General features: G+C 45.3%; 1 protein-coding gene across 7 annotated transcripts in view; it reads left to right on the forward strand.

Moving 5' to 3' along the window:
• The window catches only part of CAMTA1 (calmodulin binding transcription activator 1), an 812,384-nt gene that overhangs the window by 61,982 nt on the left and 726,945 nt on the right, over positions 1-23,457 (forward strand). Inside the window, exon 4 of one of the 7 annotated variants that reach the window (XM_032863306.1) lies at positions 15,892-16,174. The exons of the other annotated variants lie outside the window; for them this stretch is intronic. Within the exon in view, the coding sequence (XP_032719197.1) occupies positions 15,892-15,900 (9 nt within the window). The 3' untranslated portion in view covers positions 15,901-16,174. Of the gene's footprint in view, positions 1-15,891; positions 16,175-23,457 lie in introns of those variants that run through there. 7 annotated transcript variants of the gene reach the window in all.

The following is a 23,457-nucleotide window of genomic DNA, read 5'->3' on the forward strand; positions in this document are numbered from 1 at the left end:
TATTAATGGAGTAGAACCTAGGGCAGAGAAGCATTAATAGGGATAAAGAAAGACATAATGATAAGATAGTCAACTCAACAATTCTACATCTATATTCACCTAAAAACATAGTCTCAAAATACACAAGGCAAAAATTGACAAAGAATAGACAAGTACCACAGTCGTAGTGGGAGATTTAAATACGCTTTATTAACCAATAAAGAATCATGGTATAAGAGATCTCAGTTACACAATTAACAAACTTGAGATCTTACTGGGTTTATCAGTAGATTGAACACAGTAGGACAGATAACTAGTAAACTGAAATGATAAATATTAGAAATGAAATATAGAATAAAATGAAATACGAGATTAATGGGGCACTGTATCCAGTATCTGTAGACTGAACTTTTTTTTTTCATACAAACATGGAACATTTATCAAGATTGCTGATCCCCAAAGTCATTCTTGACAAATTTCAAAAGGTTAAAATCAGACTTATAAACATAGGCTTACTATTTGAAAAATCAGTGTAAATCACTGAGTTAATGAGATAAAACTGAAAAGTAATGTGATAATGTCAATAGATAATGAAAACTAACAATTTAAAATGCAGTCCCATGACACATTATGACTAAATAGTAACAGTCCTTAATTTGATAGAGATTACTTAGAGAAGTCCTATGGCAAGCATCATGTTTAATGGTGACATGCTGATGAATTTCCTTCTGAGACTGCAAAAGAAGTAAGTTGTTTGTTACCATTTCTCCTACTAAATTTAATAAGACAAGAAAAATAAAAAGTCAACAGTCAGAAAGTAAAGAAAAAAGTGATTCTGTAGGTGACATGATTGTATATAAAGAAAGTCCAAAAAAAATTTCCTTTTAAGTTAATTATGATTAATAAATGCTGGACACAGTTGGAATTTTACATATCAACAACTAACAAAAAATGTAATAAAAATATCATTTGCAATAATATAGTTGGATTTTTCAGAATTAATCCAAAGAAATATGAGGCATGTATACAGAAAACAATAAATACTGAGACAAGTTAAAGATCTAAATAGATGTACCATGTTCATGGATTAGAAGAAGACTCAATATTTTAAGATGTTGATTCTTCAGAAGTCCATCTGTGCATTTAATATAATACCAGAGGAAATATTAGCAGGTTATTTTTTTTTTCTTTTTTGTGGAACTTGATAAACTGATATTGAAGTGTTCTTGGAAATGTAAAAAGCAAGGAATAGCCAGAATAATTCCGAAGAACAAACTGGGCTGGCTTACTGTACTGGATAGCAAGACTTACCAAGCTGTAGTAATGAAGAGTGTTGTTTAGGTAAGTAGACCAAATGACCAAACTAGCCCAGAAAGAGACCCATTCTGATCTGGACACTGGATTGATTGCACAGGAGGCACTGCTGGATAGTAGAGGAAGGACAGTCTTTTCACTGAGTGGTGTTTGGTTAATTAGATACTCAGGTGGGAAAGAAAAGAAAGGAAATGTGACCCTGTACCTTACAAACATAGAAATTAATTCCAAATCTGTATCAGGCTGGATCCAATCAGGAAAGGGAAGCCAAACAGTAAGTTGAAAGAAAAAGTTTAATATGAAGAATTTTTAACTGTAACGGGGAATTGAAGTAAGGAGAGATTGGCTAGTAAAAAAAAAGAAGATAAGAGTAGCAGTTGGAGAACAGTTGCTCCCTCTAGCGCTAAGAGAGAGAGCCCAAGGTAAAGTCCCCTACTCCTAGGACCGGGACTCTGTGGCTTAATGCGAGGCAGAACCATGGTTGTTGGTGCCGTGCTGGTGGATGTTGGTGGAGCGTGATGGAAATCCGCCCGCTGGAACTTGGCAGAAGTTGCTCTCTAGTGCATCGTAGGAAAGCTTTTTGTGGGGAACTGTTTTACGATATTTGCTCTCAAATCCCCCAAGGTGGTGGTCCTGGGGGAAGCTGCTGTGGCCAGGCAATGCTGGCCTCTGTATGCTGCAGTCTCTGGAGGCCAGAGAAGCTGTTGCATGCACAGCAGGAGCTGGATGGGCGCTGGGTGGACGCTGGGGAGCTGTGTGTGCTGCGGGAGGTAGATGTGGAGAAGCCACCTGTGTTGAAGGAGCTGGATGCTTGTGTGAAAGTGTTCAGAAAGCTGTATAGATCAAGATGCCGCTGGTGGTTTGTTTTTTGTTGTTGTTGTTGGTTTTTGTTTGTTTGTTTTGCTTTGTCTCCCTAGCAGTTAAGATTCTGGTGTCTCGCGTTGGTATTCATTCAGCATTTATTTAATACATGTTAAACATTCTCTCTATGCCAGATATAGAAATGTGTTTGTTACCAGATACTTGAGTGGACAAAATAGACATTAAACTTACTTTTTGCAGCGTTTTATAAGTCTAAATTGGATAACCAGCCGTTCTGACAGGCAGTGGTTCATGCCCTGCTGTAGTCCCCGGGGAAGGCTCTATCTGTGTCTGTATCGGGATCTGTATTATCTGTATCTGTAGCGGTGATCCGGCCACCTTTTGCCTTCACTGGGAGACAGCCATTAAGCAGATAGTCATAAGAATAGGTATGTATTTACAAAGTCGGATAAAGGCTGAGGAAGCAGAAACACAGGCTGTTGGATGAGAGGAGGGTCTCGGGTCTAATTTAGACTGGAAGCCAGGGAAAGGCTTTCTTAGGAAGTGATATTTTCATGACAGGAGACAGGAGGATGAGGAGGAGTTACCTTGATGAGATCAGTGATCAGAGGAGTTTCTAGACAGCGGGAAGAAGAGTGTGGGCCCATCTGAAGTGGTGGGAGAAGCAGGGAGGGGCCGGGGCTAGGAGAGGTGGAACTCGGGCTGAAAGGGCTGGCTGGAAGGGCAAGCCTCAACCATTCTGTAACTTGAAAGAAGCCTGGCTATGAGGTGGAGGCTGGGGTGGGGTGTAGAGTGGGCAGCCTTGTGCTCTGTTGTGTAGGTGGGGGATGTGAGTGCCTTCTGTTGGGAGGGAGAGACCTTCGAGGAGAGGGCACTCTTTGGCCCAACAATTATTTGAGTGTCTTACATGAGGCAGTATCCTGCACTCTTGGAATATATAAGACAACAAAAAAAGAGATCTCTGTCTTTAGGGAGCCTACATTCTAAAGGAGGAGACTGAAAATAAACAAAATAAGGTGCTACATGTATTATAAAAAGAAAACTAGAACCTGTTAACAGGGAGACGCAAGAACGGAGGTTGGGTGGGCGGTGGGATGTAGTTGTAAGTTGGGGGCTGGGTTTGATGCCACTAGAATGTGACGTTCACCAGGGCAGAGATTCTTGTGTTACTCACTGCTGTAACCCCAGAGGCTGGAGTGCCCGGTACATCGTAGGTGCTCAGTGAATGTTCTATGAATGATGAGCGATGCTGGATCCCGAGGATGGGAAGGAATGAGTTGTGGGAAAAATCCATTCACCTGTGTCTCCCTGACGCTCGAGCCACTGCCATACTCACAGCACTTCCGACACCAGGCATTGTGGGGTGTCCCCCCACCAAGCTGTTCTCTCTAGCACCAGCTGGGTGTCCTACAGTTTATCTCACTTCTGACACCGTCTACCCAGGGATTACATCAGATACACAATAAGGGCTCAGTCCCACGAGACTGCTACCGGCCCCCATCCGATGCCGGTGGCAAGTGCAGGTGCTCCTGTGCTTCTGATGGGCTGTAAATCTGAGGTTCATTTCATTTGCCAGAGTGCTCACAGAACTCGGGGAAACACAGGGTCTGGGAGGTCCTGAGGGCAGGGCTGGGTCCCTGAGGGCGCGGGGTATATCAGCTTTCCTGTATGGATGTGTTTGCCAGCCTGGAAGCTCTCAGAACCCCGAACTGCTGGGGTTTTAGGGAGGCTTCCTCAGCTCCTCGTGAGTGGAGAAACTCCTCCATTTCCAGCCCCTCTCCCCTCTCTGGAGGGTGGGGCGGGCTGAAGGCTCTAAGCTTCCAATCCTGGCTTGGCTTTTCTGTGACCCGCCGGCCTCAGGAGCCAGCCCGGAACCCATGTGAAGGTGCCTTGTTAGAACAAAAGACGCTTCACGTGCTCTTTTCATTTAGGGAGATATGGGGGGTGTAGGAGCCCTGTGTCGGGGATAGAGTCGAATACCAAACACTGGGAAAAAAGATAATCTCACTTAGGCAAATCGTGAGGGTTTTGGGAGCTCTGTGCCATGCATGGGGCCAGAGAATAGTACGTGTTTTCTGTTCTCTCCCATTGAGAGACCAAAATGAGATTAGTCATGGATGAAGATATCTTATAGGGAAGGTATGCATATTGTAGGGGTATTAATACTGATTTCCTCAATTCAGAGTACAGTAGTCACTCCTTAACCAGTTTGCTTTTGATATTAGCACTTAAACGTGGTCAGCTGCCGACACTGCTCCTCCTGACGTGCCGCCAGAAGGTCAGTTGTGGCCAGACGCTCTGTCACAGTGCCTGTGCCATCCACGTCACTCTACGTCCTCAGGGAGGCCTTTTATCCTCTCATGTCATCACAGGGAGAAGGTCAAGTACAGGACAATGAGATATTTTGAGAGAAAGTCCACATTCACATAACTGTTATTACAGTATATTTTTATAATTGTTCTATTATTAAATTATTGTTAATCTCTTAATTTATAAATTTAGCCTTATGGCAGGTTTGTATATATAGGAAAAAATACTCTCTATATAGGGTTCGGTACCAGCTGTGCTTTCAGGCAGCCACTGGGGGTCTTGGACCATATTCCTCACAGATGAGGGGGGACTACTGTAACTATATTTGCTTCAAAGGATTTGACTATTCAATTTTATTTTGAATTCTTGGAGTTAATGTTGTTTCATGGCATTAGTTTTTTCCACTGTACGTTTTCTCAGTTGTATTAGTAATAATTTACAGATCTTCTTATCCCCTGGGATATTACCCAATTGAAAGGGGACTCCTTTCAGTAATTTTAAAATCAAATTGGTGTGATATATTGATTTATGGGTTGAAATTTTTTTTACCACCTGTCTTGCTGCATTATACTGCCGTAAGGTTGTGGTACCGGCAGGTGCGCGTGGGGTGGTGGCTCTATGCCACTTCAGCCAGGCTAGCTGGACTTTAGCAGGGTGGCAGTGGTTGTAAACTGAGTTTAAGGCTGCGCTTTCTGCGGTCACTCTGGTCTGTCAATCGGACGGACCCTTCGGGGAGTTCTCGGGTAGCCTTTGCTGGGGTCAGCCTCATGACGATCCTTTTGTTTGCTTGAAATCCTGTTGACAGACCGTAACTCCCTCCAATTTAGGTGCGCATGAAGATTGCCCTTTATTTGTCGAGTCTTCCGCTTTCTGCTTGAGGGTTCCGGTGTCGTATATAATGTCAGAGCACAAGAAGATAGAGCTTCTGGCTGAGAAGCATGGGGCACTCTTGTGTTGAGAAGAGCTTGTTCAGCCACAACCAGAAGCTGGCTTACGTTCGAAGGACTGTGTCTCTGAATGAGCGATGCGGAGTGCACTAAATTGCCTACATCCTTTTGGCCATAGGTGGGCTCCCCTTCCCGTAGAAATCACTTTATTATATTTCTGTTATGAAAGTGTATAGACGGGGTGCCCGGGTGGCTCCGTCGGTTCAGTGTCCGACTCTGGATTTGGACTCAGGTCATGATCACAGGGCTGTGCCGGCTCTGCGCTCAGCATGCAGCCTGCTTAAGATCCCCCCTCCCCGCTGCTTGCACGCATTCTCTCTCTCGAGATAAAATATTGAAAAAGGTATGCGCACATGTATTTTATTATAAAAATAATGAATGGTCGTTGGAAGCATGCTAACAACAAAGGCACATAGAGATTAAAAATGGAAACTTTTTCTTAAAATTATACACCCTAGGAGATAACCATTGTCAATGGTTTGATTTATATCCTTCCCTGGACTTTAAAAATGCATATGTAAATCGTGTGTACGTGCAGTGTGTGTGTGTGTGTGAGTATGTATATATGCACGTTTGCATGTGTATAAGTCTCTGTGTGTATTTGTGTGTGTGAGTATACACCCGCCCTGAGGAATCATGTGTGCCTCTTGCCTGACCCCGCCCCCCTGCCCCGCTACTTCCCGCACAGGTGCATGGCTGTGGATGCATAACCGCAGAGCAGGGATGTTCTGTAAAAATTTTAAACCAGCCCTTTATTGGTTGCCTCAGCATTTTGCTCGTGTAATTAGTGATGTACTTAACGTTCTTGTTCCCGTGTTTTTGCACACTTCTCCAGTTATTTCTGTAGGAGAGAGGCCTACCATGCGGTTAGTTGCTCATCTAAGAGTGGAAACGTTTGTCATGTGCCCTCCAGAAAGGTTGTGCCAGTGTCTTTTCTCACTAGCTGAGAGTGTCCATTTCCACAAACCCTAACCAACACTAGGTTTTTAAAATCTTCTCTCGGATGAAAAAATGATGTCTCTTAATTTGCATTTCTTTGCATATCCCTAAGATTTGGTATGTTTTGGCCGGTTGTGTTACTTTTCTGACTTGTCTGATCATTCTTCTACTCCCCCCTTCCCCCCGGCTTTTTTTTTTTTTTTTTTAAGATTTTATTTATTTATTTGACAGAGATCACAAGTAGGCAGAGAGGCAGGCAGAGAGAGAGGGAGGAAGCAGGCTCCCCACTGAGCACCTGATGTGGGGCTCAATCCCAGGACCCTGGGATCATGATCCGAGCCGAAGGCAGAGGCTTTAACCCACTGAGCCACTCAGGCGCCCCTTCCCTCCCCCCGGCTTTTAAAGTACATTCTTCATCTTTTCCTTTCTGATTTCTCTGTGTTTTTCTGTAAACAAGTGTGGGTATAATTTTTTGTGTCTAGTCACCTGTATTTCATTGTCAGTTTTCTTAACTCGTTATACGTCTTGTGGCAGTCCTGTGAATCATGCACTCAGACTTTGAGTCTTTCTGGCCCAGAAAGCATCCCTGGGACAGTCTCCCCACCCCACTTACTCATTATTCTCCCTAGATTTTCTTATCTGTTACGTATTTTTATCCTGAGATGTTTAATACAGAGAAACACTTTTATAAATGAGAAGAGTGAGGTAGAACTCTTAATTTCATCCCCCTCCCAATACATGCTGGTTATTGAGTCATTGATCCTTTTGTACTGATTGGAAATGTTGCCTGATCACTTTGTGCTAAATTTTCACAAATTTTCTTTATCTTGATGCCTCTCTTCATTGATCTTCGTCCGTCCCACATTGTGTGCTTTTTCCTACACACACATTTAATTTTTATCAGTCTAAGGTATTTTGAAAATTATTGCTCCTATTCTAGTCTTAAAGATCTTTCTAAAAAAGAGAGTGTGACTTCATCGGCCTCTCTGACTGACCGGACCGCAGTTTCTGTAAACGGAGGTCACAGTCCTTTTTTCCTTTTGGCAGCAAATGTTGTGGGTTGTTGAAGAAAATGAATGAAAGCAACTTTTCTTGCCACTGAAAATAGAGTTGAAATAATCTCTAGCTTTCTTTTCTTTTTTTTTTTTTTTTTAAGATTTTATTTATTTACTTGACAGAGAGGTAGAGAGAGAGCACAAGTAAGCAGAGCGGCAGGCAGAGGGAGAGAGAGAAGGAGGGTCTCCTGCTGAGCAGGGAGCCCGATGCCAGGGTCGATCCCAGGATCCTGGAATCGTGATCTGAGCTGAAGGCAGCTGCCCGGGCGCCCCTCTAGCCTTCATTTCTCTAGCTGTTGTGTTCGACCTTTCTTCCTGTCTTGGCACACATCAAAAGTAGAAGTATTTTGGGGTGTGCTGGGTTAGTGGGTGGGTTCTCTTGAGGTCAGAGCCCACTGGGTAGGGGTGTGGGTGTCCCAGCCTCCTGGCAGAGCACGAGGGGATCAGCATCTGTAAGCTGCACGTGGTGTTCCTTGTGTCATCAGGAAGTGCTGGCCTAGGAGAGGTACTTGAGCTCCAGGCTTTTCACTGTAGGTCATTATAGCTTCATAAAGAGTTAACATTCTGAGAGCCAGACTTCTTTAAAAAAAAAAAAATTGTGGTAAATATACATCACAGAAATATTTATTCTCTTAGCCATTTTTAAGTATACAGTTCCTCAGCAGTAGGTACATTCACGCTGCTATGTGACTGTCACCACCATCTACTTCCTGAACTCTTTCCTCTTGCAGAACTGAAACTCTCTTCCCCTTAAACACTAATTCCCTTTCTTTCCTCCCTGCCAGTCCCTGGCCGCCTCTCTTCCACTTTCTGTTTCTCTGAATTTGCTCCAAGTTTCTCACAAGTGGAATCACGCAGTATCTGTCTTTTCGTGACTGGCTTTTTTCACTTAGTGGAATGTTCTCAAGGTTCACCCGTGTTGTAGTGTGGATCAGAATGTCTTCCTTTTTATAGGCTGAATGATGTTCCGTGACATATACACACACTTTATGCGTCCGTCCTTTGAGGGACACGGGTCTTGCTTCCACCTTCGGGTGTCGGGACTCATGTTGCTGTGAACATGGGTGTATAAACCTGAGAGCCAGACTTCTTAGAAGAGGTATCCCCCCCTGCCCATTTTTGCCTCTTCTTCAGATACTCCAGTCTGAATTTAGCTTCTGTTATTCTGCAGAAACTTCTTTCTTAAATCACCAGTGACCTCAAGTTGTTTAACGTAAGGAGCATGTTTCAGGACTTGGTTTGGTTTCTCAGATGTAGTCAAGCAAGTTGACCATGCCTTTCACTTCGGTTTTTGGGTTGGTGTACGTCCCTGGGTTTTCTTCCCACTGCTGGTTCTTCGTTCTTGATCTTTACCCACCTGCTAACGGTGAGATTTCCTTGGGGCTTGAAATTAGTCTTTCCTGTGTGGCTGTTAAATGTGGGCATTTCTGGGAATCTGAGGGCCTTTACTTCTAGATTTCCATTCTTTCTTGCGGTGACCACCCGCCGCGCATGCTACCCCCAGCCCACTTCCACAGTCTCAGCCTGTCCAGGCTCCCTAGTTTGTTTTGTGAGCTCAGCACTCTGCCGAGCTCCACACAAGAGCTGCCTGCAGGTATCTCTGCTGGAGGTTCTGACGGGCTTCTGCTTCGTGTCTGAAATAGACCCGATTGTCTTCCTCTCTGTCTCTCCTGTCTCAATAAAGGGCCTGTCCCAGGTGCTCAAGTAAGGCCTGGGGGTCTGTCTAAAATAAACCTCTATAATCAGAACAGGTTTAGGTTTACAGAAGAGTTGCAAGATGATTTTAGAGAGCTTCTTTGTACCCCCCGCCCAGTTTCCCCTATTAACATTACTTTGGTATGGTGGTCCCAACCAGTCAACCAGTCCTAACCCATTATTATAAACTAAACTCTGCCCATTATTCAGATTACCTTGGTTTTAAACCCCTGAAGTCCTTTTCTGTTCCAGGACCCTACCCAGGATGCCATGTTACATTTAGTCATTGCGTCTCCAGAGGCTCCTCTGCACCGTGACAGTTTCTGACTTTTCTTGTTCTTGTTGACCTTGACAGATCAGCTATTTTGTATGATGTCCTTCAGTTGGGTTTGTCTGCTGTTTTTCTCATCACTAGGCCGGGGTTATGGGTTTTGGGAAAGAAGACCCCAGAGGTGTGCTGCCATCCTCCTCACAGCCTGTCAAGGGTGCTGCTGTCAGCATGGCTGCCTGCTGACCATCTTAACCTTGATCACCCACTGGGGTGGTGTTGATCTGGTTTCTCCATTGTAAAGTTACGATTTTTCCCCCTTTAGAGGCCATTTTGACCCCTCCTTCTTTTACTCCACAGGGAATCCAAACCTACGTGTTCTGTTTGCAAATAAACGTCCTTTCTGTCCAAATCTCTCTCTTTTCACAACGACCACTGCTGTTTGAGCCACAGTTACCTGTGCCCAGACTGCTCTGAGGGATCTCCTGGCTCCTGTCCTACATGCACTTTGCTCCCCGCCCCCACACCAACCAGTCTCCACCCAGGTGCCAAAGAGGTCTTTTAAAAATGCGCTTGTGTTACTGTACCCCTTTTTACAATCCTTTGATTGGTTTCCTGTTGTACTTAAGATACCATCCCAACTTCTCTGCGCGATCTGCAAGGCCTGTGGGATCTTACGTCTCTGGACAAGCCCCTCTCCCCTCCTTCTCCCCGAGTCCCTTCTGCATGCTCAGATGCTTCCTGCCACTTTGCCTTTTACATGTCACTTCTGCCTAGGAGATGGTCACCAGCCACCTTGTTGGCCTTCAGATCGCAGCTGTGTGGTATTTCCTTAGGGAGAACTTGCAGGCCCCCTTGGGCTGAGGGCCTTCCCCAGTGTAGTTCTCCACAGGCTCCTGCACTCCTTCTGCCTTTCGTTGTGTGCCCGGTGCCTGCCCCAGAGTTTTGTGCTCAGTATTTGAGTAAATGAATTTATCTTTTATTTAGAATAATGGGTAGAACTGCACATGGAAACCAGTTTATCTTCCTTGTTTTAAGCATGCAAATATTTCAGTAAGTTTTTGAATTTAATTCTGGCATTCCACTGCTTTGGATCCTATCTGCATTCTTGTAAATGCTTTGTGTAAGGTCCTGTGATGGTTGTAGCAGTGGATGGAGAAGTGTGTATGCACCTCAAGGACCTACCTATTCATTCATTGCCTCATCCTCCAAATGTTTTTGAGAGCTGCAGTGTACAGAGCCCTGCACAGAGCCCAGATGGTACTTTTGGAGCCTGTGGGACATCTTCCATTCCCTCGGGCGCTAAGTCATGGAGTAGGGTAGATCTGGATAGATGTATTTTGAATTCCAGCTCTGCCAAGATTTGTGTCTTGAACTTAAGCTTTGCCCATCTGCAAATGTGATAATAGCATTATTCCTCTTGTAAGTCTTGGAAAGAATGAGATAAGCAAAAGAATATATGATCAGTATCATAATCATTGCAGTCACACAGCTGATGTTGATTGCTATTTAGGTTCTAAGCACTATGCTAAGCCGTTGATATTACTTAATGTCATAAATTCTCACAGCAGCCCTATGAAGTAGGGCTCACATTATCTTCATGTTATAAATGAAGTGAGAGACTCGATTAAAAAATTAAAGAATTTGTCCAAGGTCATGGAAGTAAGTAAGTGGTAGAACTGTTACTGGAAGCCAGAACCGCGTGACCTGATTTCAGAGCCCAGGAAGGACTCCCTGTGTTTTGTGAAGCCACCGACCTTCTAGTGCAGCTTCATTTTGGATTTTAAAGCCTTTTTTGGGATCAGTTGGCATTTTAAAAATGTTAATAGTTTTGGGAGGAAGAACTGCTTTAAGCTGTTGTCAGCTGGAATTTGTTCCTTAACTATACACTTTGGCCACTCTAACATCTGTGACTCCATGCCTGCGGGAGGCAGGGTGTGTGTGGGGGGGACTGGAAGGTGGGGTTGGACCCACCTGGGCACTTTTTCTTACAGTGAGAATTGCGGCTTCTATGGTCAGACTCACCAAAACTGCAGGCCTCAGTTCCTCTTTTGGTGTACTAAATCATCATCTCCTAGTGGCAGGTCTTGGGAAACAATTTTTGCAATGACTTGTTTTAAGTAGGGGGGTTCTTTCTTATTCAGCTTGAAGTTTGAGAATCCGTGAATAGAGGAGATGGGGAAGGTAGGAGTGTTAATGATCTTGACTGGTGTGCAGGAAGCCACAGAGCAGTTGGCCTGGGCATGTGTGGTTAGGCAGCTTAGGAACAGGTAATGTATGAGCAAAATACACAGTGGACGAGTCTGTTCTCCTTTTGTTTATTTCTTATCAATTTGTATTTGGGGGAACTTGGCATATGTTATATTATTCTTTCCCCCTGGTGGAGGATAGTACCAGAAAGGAATGGGTCTTGGCTGTGACAAATTGACATAATAGAAATTTCAAATCTGACCAAAAAAATGTGAGAATATTTGGTGAATTTACTTATCATTGTAAAGCTAGGAGTATGTTGTCTAAAGCTGGTTTTGTATTCTCAGAGGATGGTCAGGGTCAGGGTGCCTTGATTTTTGACTTAGAGAATGGGGTTCCAGAGTTGGGGTTCAGCGGCTCAGCAAAAGTGGCTCTCCCACACTCCCCCGTGACTCTGTGCTTTCTCTGCTTGGGGACCGCAGCCTGGCCGCGTGGCTCACAGGGTGCAGGGAAGGGCAGAGTCTCTGTCTTGTGTGCCCACTCATTCTGAAAGTGACTTTTTGGAGGTATAATTGGCATTTAACAAACGGCACTTAGAGTGTATGGTTGTAAGTGCGCGCGCACGCCCTGCGTGGCCAGCTGCACCCCGCTGCGACGGACGTGTTCATCGCTCTGAAAGGTTCATGGGGGCTCTTTGCTGTCCTTTCCTCCCACTCTCGTCCTCCTTTTTTGGAATCTGTTAGGCCAAAAAAATGATACTGTTGAGGATAAAGTCATAGGCAGAGAGGCATTTAACCTGCAGTTTTTAGCTTTTGTTTTCTTCCTGAGGACTAGTGGAAGTGATGTGATGACTGTAACTGTAGGTTGCTCTGTCACGGGAACAAAGTTTTGAGAAGACACATCTATCTTGTATGACGGACAGTCTCGGAGAAGCTTGGCAGAGATGCATTTCTGGAAAGGTCGAAGAGATGGTAGAGATGGTGACTATTGGAAGGGCACGGAGGACCAAATGCTTTCAGATTTTTTTTGGCTGCTCCCTGTAAGAAACTTTTGTCTGGACATTTCTCTTTTTCATCTCTGAGTGCAGTCGCAGAGGTTGGTCTGCACTGAGCGCCATGTTGCCGAGTTACTGACTTCTGGTAAGGAAGTAGTGAGGTAGATCGGGTTCTAGTGTCAGGTTTGTTTCTGGCTGTCGCCTAGCTTTCTGACTCTCTGAATTTTCTCAGCTATTTATTTTTCATTTCTTTTCGGTTCTCCCATGTATTTTGTTTTGTAAGTAATATGCTTGAGGTAAACATGGCAGCATTTGTGTCATGATTTAACCTCATTAGAAATTATGTTCTTTGTCCTGTGTCTGTTTAGTTGAGAAATGAACCAATTCTCTGTGCTTATAAATGCTGGCAGGTCCTTGGCAAAAAACAAAAACAGAAACAAACGAATCTAGAATACAAATTGAGTGTGTTGGAGAACATGTCCCTCAAAAAAGTGATCCAGACATTGAGAGCTTACTATGGATGAGGATTTCCCTGGAAAAGTGTTCTTCATTGGAACTCTGATGACCCCATGGGCTCGTGACAGTGAAGCTTGGTTGCGTGTTTCCATGATGTTGTTAGTCTACGCTGTCGCGACATAGTCTGCAGTTTAGATCGAGGATAGCATGCATGTTAGTTATGCCCCTTAAGTTCTGGGGGGTTAGGATTTTTGCTCATTTCTTGTTTAATTCAGTGACTGGTCACCATTTTGGAAGGGGACCGTCTTGCAGTATATGAGCCTTCTGTGCCCCTTGATGTAAAAAAAAAGCCAGTTCTACCAGCGAGGGATTGTTTTGGGTTGAAGAAGCCTCCTTAGTCTTTGCATGCACTGGCGTGTATAAATTCAGTCCATTTGTAGTCACCTAGTGCTTGGCCTTCATGGGAGAAAAGAGAGGGGCTCCTGGAGGAGACCTGAAGATGGTCATTTGGTTCCTGAGCCACTCCATCTGGGGCCCAGGAAGGGATCTAGGAAAATCCATTGCATACATCATGTTTCAGCTTGGGCCAGTCCTTTGGGGGGAAAAAAAAAAAAGCAGTGCGGGTCCCGTAGCTTCTGGAATTCAGAGCCAACCTGTCGCTTCAACAGATTTCAGGTTAAGTAGGCAATTGCCAGACTGTTTCTGTGGGAAAACGTATGTATGGTCCAAATTCCTGTCTCAGTGAGGGGCTCTGGTGACAACACATGATTGTTGAAGCTGAATTCGAGTGCTCCCCAGGCGTGCCCTGTCCTTGACCCCTGCTTTCAGGCATTAAATTATATTCCAGGACCCTTGATTAGGGCCGTCCTACTTCCTGATGGCCTTTACTTTCCTCCATCCCAATTAGCAAAATTATTCGCAGGTTTTCTTGAGTCACCTAAAACGTTCTTTGCTGGCACAGATTTATTCAGCGCCACTTGTTTGTCAGGACTCGGGGAGAGTTCTGTTTGTGTGTTTTTTTAGCTTAGATTGTCATCATTTCCATGGAGTCACCTGTGGGAGTCCTGTTGGTTGTAGTTGGAGCGGTTCCTGACTGCTCGGGCTGCTGTCACGTTGGAACAACTTTGGCAGGGGCTAAACTGGTACAGCATTTGGGCTAACATGTTTTGGTGGTTGGTGAATTTTAGGAGTGATTTAAAAGACTTTAGAAGCAGCCTCTTTAGTGGCTTTATCCTCTTGTTTGAAGAAGAAATTAATAAGTACGTGTGTTTTGGTTAATGAAGGGGTTAGTGTAGATACTTGATCTGAGTTGATACCCTTTTCTCATTTTAATAGAAAATCTTTTAGTAAAACAAGTTGACTCCCGTTACACCGCCGGCTTGCCTTCGCCTGCAGACTGGCTGGAGCGGTACGCGCGCCTTTTTGGATGGGCTATCGATTCCTGCCTAGTGCTCCCAATTGCTCGCATGCCTCCCAGCAACAAACACATATGTGACAGACTTTACGTGAGATGAGCATTCCAGAGAAATGAAATGCTAGTTTACTTTTCAGTAGCTGTGGAACTGAAAAAAAGAAATCATGTTTTTTAGAATCGTGGCCTTAAGGCACTAACACACTTATATCTAGTGCATGAAGCTCTGCAAGTTATTTTTTAACAAAACCTAACCGGGGGAACAGAAATCTGACGTTTATAGAGTTTGTTTATTTATCGATTGCTCTGAGCCATCAGAAAGAATATGCTGTTCCTTTTAATAAAATCCTGTTGGGCAGTTTTCTATATTTTAATATATAAGTATTGTTGGAATTTGATTTTAACAAGGTAAACTCTGATGTTGGATACTGTGGGATGGAGCACAACTAGGGGCCTGGAAGAAGGATGGTGCTTAAATCAGGTCCTGTTTTGCTCCCTGTGGTGCCAGTTATGTCCCCATTACCCACCCACCCTTGAGCCCTCATTTGCACTGCCGGTTAGAGCCTGCGGTCCAGTAAGTGCTGGGGACCACGGAGCCTGAAATCAGGGCATGTGGCCTTCTCTGGTTGGGTTCAGAGAGCAGACTAAAGACTACTGCTTGCTGATTGCGTTCACCTCCTTTGGTAGCGAAAGGAGTATGGAAATTATTTGCTGTAACTCTTAATACGCTCACTATTGCTGCAAAGTTAAGTATGTTTGTCGTGACTTAGATGGTAGCTTTGTGTTGCTCTTTTTGTCTTTTTTTAAAGCAAACTCTTCTAATTTGTTAATGAGGAAGATGAGTAAATAGTAAGAAATTGAAGCCTGACCTGTCAGATACTTTTCATTGTTGGAGACTCATCTTGTCAAGCTTCTATTAATTCTGTGTAATTCCAGCAGAACTGCAAGTTATTTTGCTTAAAATGGCTTTTTTCTCCCCTCTGAATGTGAGAACGGATCTTAATAGATAGAGTTACACAGTTTATTTTATCGTGTATCACTTTATTGCTGTCTTCTAGAACATTGTTACACTAAATGTTCCAATAATGGAAATTTTATGCAGCTACTTCAAATGAAACAAATTTGCAAAAACTCAATTTTGGAACTCATTCCTTGAGGAGAGGGAAAAAACTCACCACACTGTGACCAAATTAGATTTCTGATATATTGGCAACTTTTCAAACACTGTCATTTCCAGAAAACAGGGTGTGGGGTCCAGTGGAAATGTCAGTACTTCTCAGTCACTTATAATTGGAGACATTTTGGGTTTCATATGATTGTGTGGTTAAATTTTTACAGAAATTTTGTTGGTAACAGGTAATTGAAATTTGGTTTTGTGCCTAAATAAAAATGGCTCTACACGGAGTCAGGAATGACTTGTGTTCAATTACAGGGGAGTCTTCTTTTCAAGAACTTGATTTTAAATTCTCAGAGATATTAGTTTTACTTACTAGAGCTCCTTTGTTTTGCAGAGATCATGATGCAGCCGTCCTTTTGGATTTCTTTTTAATAATGTGTGACCCTTCACCTTTGATCCCCTGACCTGCATTACCTTGGTAACCATTTCATTTTTTAATTTAATTTCATTTTTTAATTTTGGTGTACAAGCTGTAACATTTCATCTCTCAAAGTGTAACACGCTGATTTCCTCAAATAGAGATACCCCTTTGAGCGATAAATTTGCAAAATGCTGTCTTCATTTTCTGTATTAAAATTCATTTCAGTTTTTAAAATAAAGTGTAATCTGTGTTTTCATCCTTTTAAAATTTAAGTTTAGTGAGTGCATTTCCCTATACAATAGATCTCCTCTTATATTTATGTTTTGCAACAGCCAGATCACCGTGCTGATCACACGTAACTCACACGCACAGCAGCTGCCACCTCCTCTCCACATGCACCCCCGCCCTGTCAGCACGCACCCCTTCCCATGCAGATTACCTCCTCTTTCTTTCAGAAATAGTGGCAACTTGAGTTTAGTAGTCTTAGCTGCCACATTGTACAACCTCAGATTACATTTTATATTCTCAAGTATTATTGGGACAGAGAGTTGAGCCCCTTAATTCCATGTATGGACTAGAAGATAAGAAAGCCATCTTCTCCCCAGAAAGTACCTTTCGCCTCCTTTAATATTTATTTCTTTATTTGAGGCGTAAGTTAATGACAAGCAACATTTTTAACATGGTCAGAAATGTGCTTTTGTCTCTGCTGAAGCCCGGGTACTCAGCTCAGTGGTCTGTATACCTGATTGCTTTATGACATGTGCTATTTTGTGACTGTTGTTGAGACATTTTTAATTGTGTTCTGCTTTTCAGAAAATTCTTACTCAAGAGCAAAAACAAACCAAAGTCTAAAAACAAAAATCAAACTTCAGTTAGTTCTTTGAACTGGCAGGATATTCCCAAGAAATCATGTTCCTTAAAAAAAAAAAAAAAAAAAAAAAAAATCCTGTGGAATTTCTTAGCATGGCCTGCTGAAGCACAGATTATTTTTTAAGTGTCTCATTATTTTATTCTCTAACATTTAATGCTGATGCTTTAATTGCACATAGCTGAAGCTGCTCAGTGAGCACTGCAATGGGTTGACGTCCTCTCTGAGCTTTGTTGATACCTATAAAAGTTTATGTCATTCATTAGAACCACATATTAAAATTAGTTGTAGTGAGCTGCTCGTTGGAGACTGGGACTCTCATGAACGCTTCTTCAGGCTTACTAGCTTGTTTTCATCTGTTATACTCACATACTTAGAAAACTGCCTTTGACCTTGGCTATCTTTTCCAAGAATCGCAGAATACCAAGAGCTGAGAAATACAAATGCTGTGATTACAAAGCCAGAAAGTACACGGAATGAATGTCCCAGTAGTTATGAGCAACTTACTTGTTGCCTTGCATCTTAAGGTTTTTTTGTTTTGTTTTGTTTAAATGAGAATGCTTTTGGAGTTGTGTAGGAATGTTTTCCAGATCCCACCCATTATTTGTTCCTCTGATGTGTTATCCTTCCTGCCCCAAAGGAATAGTGCACAGCTCAGGTTTACTGCACAGAGTGTGCTCTACTCCTCTTGCCGAAGCCCCTGAGGGGAGCGGGCTGCTGGTCCCCAGAGAGTCACCGGCGCCCTGTTGACAGAATCAGGGCCTCTTGACATCTTCCCCGTAGGCTCCCGTGGCTCCTAGAGATAGTCAGCTGCTTTATTCCCAAGTCTAGTAAGAGCTGAAGAGACATAAATAGGGGCACAAGAGAAATGTTTTCATTGTGGTATTTTATTTTGCAATTAGGTCAATTAGGTTTTCTTTAAAGTTTTCTGCTTAGTGCATTTTAAGGTAACTTAATTTTTCTGAGAGAACGAGTGTATGCACATATTTATTATTTACTTTCAAGAAACATTGCTTATTTGGTTTGCATTTAGGGATTCGAGTCAGCTGTAAGCCACATGGATGTAGTGTCTGTAAGCATGATCCAGAGAAGACTCTAGTCTGAGAGTCAGAAAAACATGCTTTTGACTAGGGTATCTGGATGTGTCATTTGTATTTTTTAAGGTAGTTCTGCAAAACTGAACAACTGGAATAGAAAGGCCTCGAAAGACTTTCACGTTGACGTTATTAAAAACACTGAAGTCAGTTGTTCAGTTTAACAATATAGGAGTTTGTAAAACATTTCATGGATCCGACTTCAGTTTTCTCTTATGTGAAATGTAGATGCTGTTATGTTTCCTACTTGCTTTTTAGGGTTGTTGGCAGGATAAATGAAACCCTGTATGCTGGACACCCTGGGAACCCAGAAGGAAGGTGCTTTTGAACTTAAACTTCATCCTGTGGCTGTGCTGTTGGCAGCTGTGACCGTCATGCTGAGAGGCAGTTATAGTGAAGTCTGTGGTGAATGGCCAGGAGCATGGGCTCTGGGGCCAGGTTCCTGGGCCCAGTGCCACCTCCCACCTTGGCCCCTTGCAAGTGGTTTGACCTCTCTGTGCCTCAGTTTCCTCCTCTTTAAGATGGAGCTGATAATAATAGCCCCTTGCCCAAGAGGGTCCTGGTGCGTCTCTGGGGATGAATGTCTGCAAAGAAGTTAGAGCAAGAGTGACACAAGGGGTGGCAGTGGCTGTGGTGACCCGGTCAGATCCTGCACACCAGGAGAGACCCAGGCAAGGGGGGATTTCAGTGACATGGAATTCTGAGGGGGGCACACACCTTGCAGGAAACGAAGCTTCAGGGAGCTTCCCCATTGTCTCCCGACATTCTCAGGGAGAGCCGCCGTACTTACGGGGAGAGGGGATGGGGTGCTGGTGGTGATTGGGCGCCTCTGAAGCGGGTGCGACTTCAGGTGTGTAAAGGTCAGTCTGGGCACCTAACCCTGTAGGAAGAAAAGCTTAGATGAGGAAGAGCAGTTAACCCTTTCCTGTTAGTGGTTTTTGGCTGTAGAGATACAACAAAAGAGACCCGTGGGAGAGACATCCCATCTTTCACCGCTCATCTGGCTCCCAAGGAGTCCGAAAAATCGTATGAGGCTTCAGTGCTTCCTCCTAAGTCGAAGAAGTGGAAGGAAGTCACTGTTGGGGGCCACATACTTGTCTAGGGGCTTTCTGTACATTTTTAATTCTCTCAGCTTATCTGTGAAGTGACTGGCATGTTCACCCTATTTTGCACCTGAGAACACTGGTGATCATGTGGTTAAATCAGCCCTCATAGGGTCAGATTCTAGGAAATAATGGAACTGGGACTTCAGTTGAGGTGCTGTCCTTCTCCTGGCACCTGCTTCCTTATTTTATTGGCAGACAAGGCTGGACCCCTGATAGGAAACGGATCAGCCGGTTGGTTGCAGGGGACTCCGCCGTGTGCATTACTGCCCCATAGCTGTAGCAACGCTGACTGTGTGACCTGCCACCACCACTGCCAGAAAGGCTCCCTCCTCCATGGGGCACTTAGCGGGGCTCCGTAGCAGCAGCTTCCTCCATCTTGGCCGCTCGTCTAGGATCACTGTACAGCTTTCAAATACGGAGCCCTGGCGGCATCCCAGGCTCTGATCTGGCCATTCTGGCAAAATTGGTAGGTTCCGAAATATAGGAGGTTTATGTCATAAACAGAAAAAAATGTAAGTAACTGGTGCAGTACAGACCTGTGCCTCCAGAACATGGGCTGGTGCTAGTAATTCTCTAGTTGGCTGAGCTGTAAGTTCAGTGGGCCAGTTTAGTAATTCAGCCACCTGTAGTCGGCACCCCTTCTGTGGCCAAAGTCCCAGCCATCCCCTTTGTAGCATATAGTGCTCTGGAAGTGGGCATCTGACCATCCCCCAGACCAGGTTTGAAGTTGGTCCTGGAACTGAATACAGTTAGAGGGCTCTGCCTTCCTCCTCTCTCACTTCTTTTTTTCTCCCATTGTTTGTGCTTTTTCCCCTCCCTCCTTTCTTCTAGCTCTCAGCTCCTTTCTCCTCTAGCTCCCAACTACTTTCTCTTTTTCTTTGTCTCCATCCATGGGCCAGATCCCTCTGGGTGTGTCTTTTGTTTGGACCCCAAAGCACTTGAAGTCCTCCAGGAGGCCTAGCACAAAGTAGGTGTTCACATCAGCATTTCTTGGTTTGTCTTCATGTCGATCTTTTCTTTTTTTTCTTTTGACTGAGTTTTTTTTTTTTTTTTTTAAGATTTTATTTATTTATTTGACTGACAGAGATCTCAAGTAGGCAGAGGCAGGCAGAGAGAGAGAGGAAGGGAAGCAGGCTCCCTGCTGAGCAGAGAGCCCAATGTGGGGCTCGATCCCAGGACCCTGGTATCTTGACCTGAGCTGAAGGCAGAGGCTTTAACCCACTGAGCCACCCAGGCGCCCCATGTCGATCTTTTAAAGGGGTGTGCACTACCCTTCATTAGCCTGTACACTGTCAGCTTTCATTGGTGGTTCACAGACTAGGACAGAATGTTGCACAGTAGGATGGACTTGACTGTTCTCAAGGCGCTGGTATGAGGCTCTTGCTGTGTTTGCCATGTAGTTTTTAGAGCTGGACTGTGAGGCCATTTGGGTTGGACCCCTCACTTTACTCCTGAGAGGGGAAAGGCCTGTCCTCAGGGTGCTTCACTGGTCCGAATGTGCTGCTCAGAGCACCTCCCACTCTGTCACACTGACCAAGGGGAGCAGAGCGGAAGCTGGGACACAAGTGCATGTGTGTCATTTACTGTCTGCCTTGAGAGATGGTGGGGAAGCAGCCAGCCCTTCTGCATTGGTCCCCCTCCCGCCCTGTGAACAGCTTCTGCGGGACAGAGTGCTTTGGGGGTGACCCAGGGCCTCCTCGTGGCCCCCACTGGGCCGCCGCAGGAGCTGTGGCCACAGAGGGGCTAACATAGCCCTTCTTCAGGCGGCGCGGAGACCGGGAAACCTGCTCCAGGGACAGGAAGATGGGTTTGCCATTCTTAAGCGGCAGTCAGCTCTAGCCATAGAGGGAGTTAGAGGGGGAGAGGCAGCAGCGTGTGGCTGCACAGTCAGGAGATCCCGGGGAACCTCTCCTGTGTGTTCTCGTTTGTGCTTCTGTTTCCCTGGGAGACTGTGGCCACAGTTACCGTGGACTGTGTGACATGCTTCCGAATCCTAGGATTTAGACCGGACTTCGCGCTTTGCGCCCACGTCTTCCCCCGGGTTCGTGAATGCCCTGCACGATGACAGAGAGCACACGGGCCTCCCTTGGAACTCGGTTATTCGGGTTCGATCATCCAGTCCTTTCTCTCTCTGCTGTGCTGGTCCTTCCGAGTACTTGACCCCTCTCCGCCCTTCATTTTTCCAAGGAGAGACCTGAGTGAGTGTTTCACTTCCCTCGTTCCGGTGGCAGGAGGGCTGGTGCTCAGGCTGGGCCGTTCGGCATGGTTTGGGCTGCTCGCGCACACGTGCCAGCATCGGGTACAGGAGCTTGCACGTAGTAGACGCTCAGCAAACACTCGCTTTTTCCATTCTCATTAGCACAGGTAATTAAGAACAGGAGCTGATAGACCGCATGTATCTGTGCAGAGATAGATCTGTAATTAAAGTTTTAATTAAAGAAACACCAGACCAGGCAGATGGTTCTTCTGCCTGCATCCTGTAAACCAAACAGCCATGGCTTTTCGATCAAACAAGCAAAGGGGAGACTAGCATCACTCGCGGACAGCACCGGAGGGGAGGGGGACTCTTGTGAACTAGCCATAATCTAATTTTGGTAGTAGTCTATGTGATGCCAAATCCAGGGATAATCACTGCAGTTTGAAATGGAAATACGATACATCAGAGTTATGTCCCAACCAAAGCTTTTAAGCCTCCAGTCAAGGGCATTACCACAGCCCAGCTGGTATATCACAAGGCATGTGGTTTTGTGCTAGATCACAAAAGCTGACAAAGTGTTATTTAGGATCATCAGCTAAATACAGTATTAGAGTGCCATCAGCCTGATTTTTCGGCTTTTGCCACCGTAGAGCAATGCAGTATTGAGATACGGGGCGTGTGCCTGCTTGGCCCATGCAGGTCCTCCGTGCTGTTTCTGTCACAGTGACCTTAATGACCGACCAAGTGCAGAATTTAAAAAACAAAACCACCGCAGGGGATAACAGAAAAAAACTTCCCTCCGGTCTTACCACTTAGAACAGCCTCTGCCCAGGGAGCCCCATGAACTCGTTCAGGTCGTGCCACTGTTAGCAGGAGGCCTGAGCGGTGCAGGGCACAGGCTTCTGGAGGTCTCTGCTGGTTGACCTTGACCTCTTGGGACAGATGCACCCACTCCTCAGCCCCAAGTTTCTCACCCTTCCTCGTAATCGTTGACCCCTGCACGCTCCGGATTTCCTGGCACGACGGCACTGCTGGTTCCGCAGCTCGGTAGATGGCCGTTCATGTAGGTGTGTTTGGAACACCTACGTCTCACCCAGTTGTTATCCGCTTGGTAGAACCAGCGTTGAAGATGCTCGTCTTCTATTTCACGGTGAAACACCGTAGTTTAGAGGTTGGGAGAGTAGTTTTCTATTTTGCTTGATGGTAGGGGACCTTATCCCAGTTTCTTTCTTTCTTTTTTTTGTTTGAAAAGATTTTATTTATTTACTTTGTCAGAGCAGAAGCAGGGGGAGCGGCAGGCAGAGGGGGAAGCAGGCCCCCAGCTGAGCAGGGAGCCCGATGCCGGACTCGATCCCAGGACCCTGAGATCATGACCTGAGCCCAAGGCAGACGCTTAACCGACTGAGCCCCCCAGGAGTCCCTCCCTGTTTCTTTCATAGCAAGTAGGGCTCTCGCCCGTGCCACATCGGGGCGTATACAGGTGTCCCCACATTAAAGACTGTGTCACGAAGTGGTAGAACCCACAAGTACTTTAACTCGTCCTCACGCCATCTGTGAGTCCGGACTCTCACCCGAGCAGAAATGCCAAATCTATGAACGCGTGATGTGCCGTGAGCGACGTGTGTGTGTGTGTGTGTGTGACAGGGAGGGAGAGGTTTCATCGTCGTGTTGCTGGGGAAGACTTCAGTGATCGGGGGAGATGCTGTTCGTTTTCAGAAGAAGCCGGTGCAGCGTAAGCTGCTTTGAACCAAGTGGTCTTCAGTGTTGGTGGCTGGGAGATGTTGTCACACCCGCATTGAAGTGCTCCTGGCTAGTGAGTTGCCATTTTATGTGCAAAATTGGAATGTGGCTGGCGCTGAAGTCTGTTTCTTCTCTCCTCCGGTCAGAGACCCGAGCAGGGAGTCCCTGCGCGTGTAGCATGGCGTGGGCTGTGGGAGCTTTCCCGGGAGGCCACGTGCTGCTGCTCAGCGCGGCAGGAGCGTCTCCCTTCAGGGTAGTAGAGTGTTGCTTCTCCACACGGGGAAGGGAACTTCGGCAAACAAACCCCCGGGATAGGAGCTTTTTAAAATCTCTGATTCTGTGGTGGGTTTGAGGAGAGTTTCGTTCTCCCTGATACCTGGTGCAGCTGGAGCGGGCGGCGGAGCGTTGTCTGCCCTCACAGGACTTCAGTTCGAGCACTTTCTCGCTGGTTCGGTGCAGACTGAATGCCCGGTAGCGGGTGCTGTCCTGGTTGCGGGGAGCAAAGCAGTAAACAAAGAAGCCCATTCCCCTCAG

The sequence above is a fragment of the Lontra canadensis genome, unplaced genomic scaffold (genome assembly GCF_010015895.1).
Source record: "Lontra canadensis isolate GAN:19392208 unplaced genomic scaffold, GSC_riverotter_1.0 scaffold25, whole genome shotgun sequence".
Classification (NCBI taxonomy): Eukaryota; Metazoa; Chordata; class Mammalia; order Carnivora; family Mustelidae; genus Lontra; species Lontra canadensis.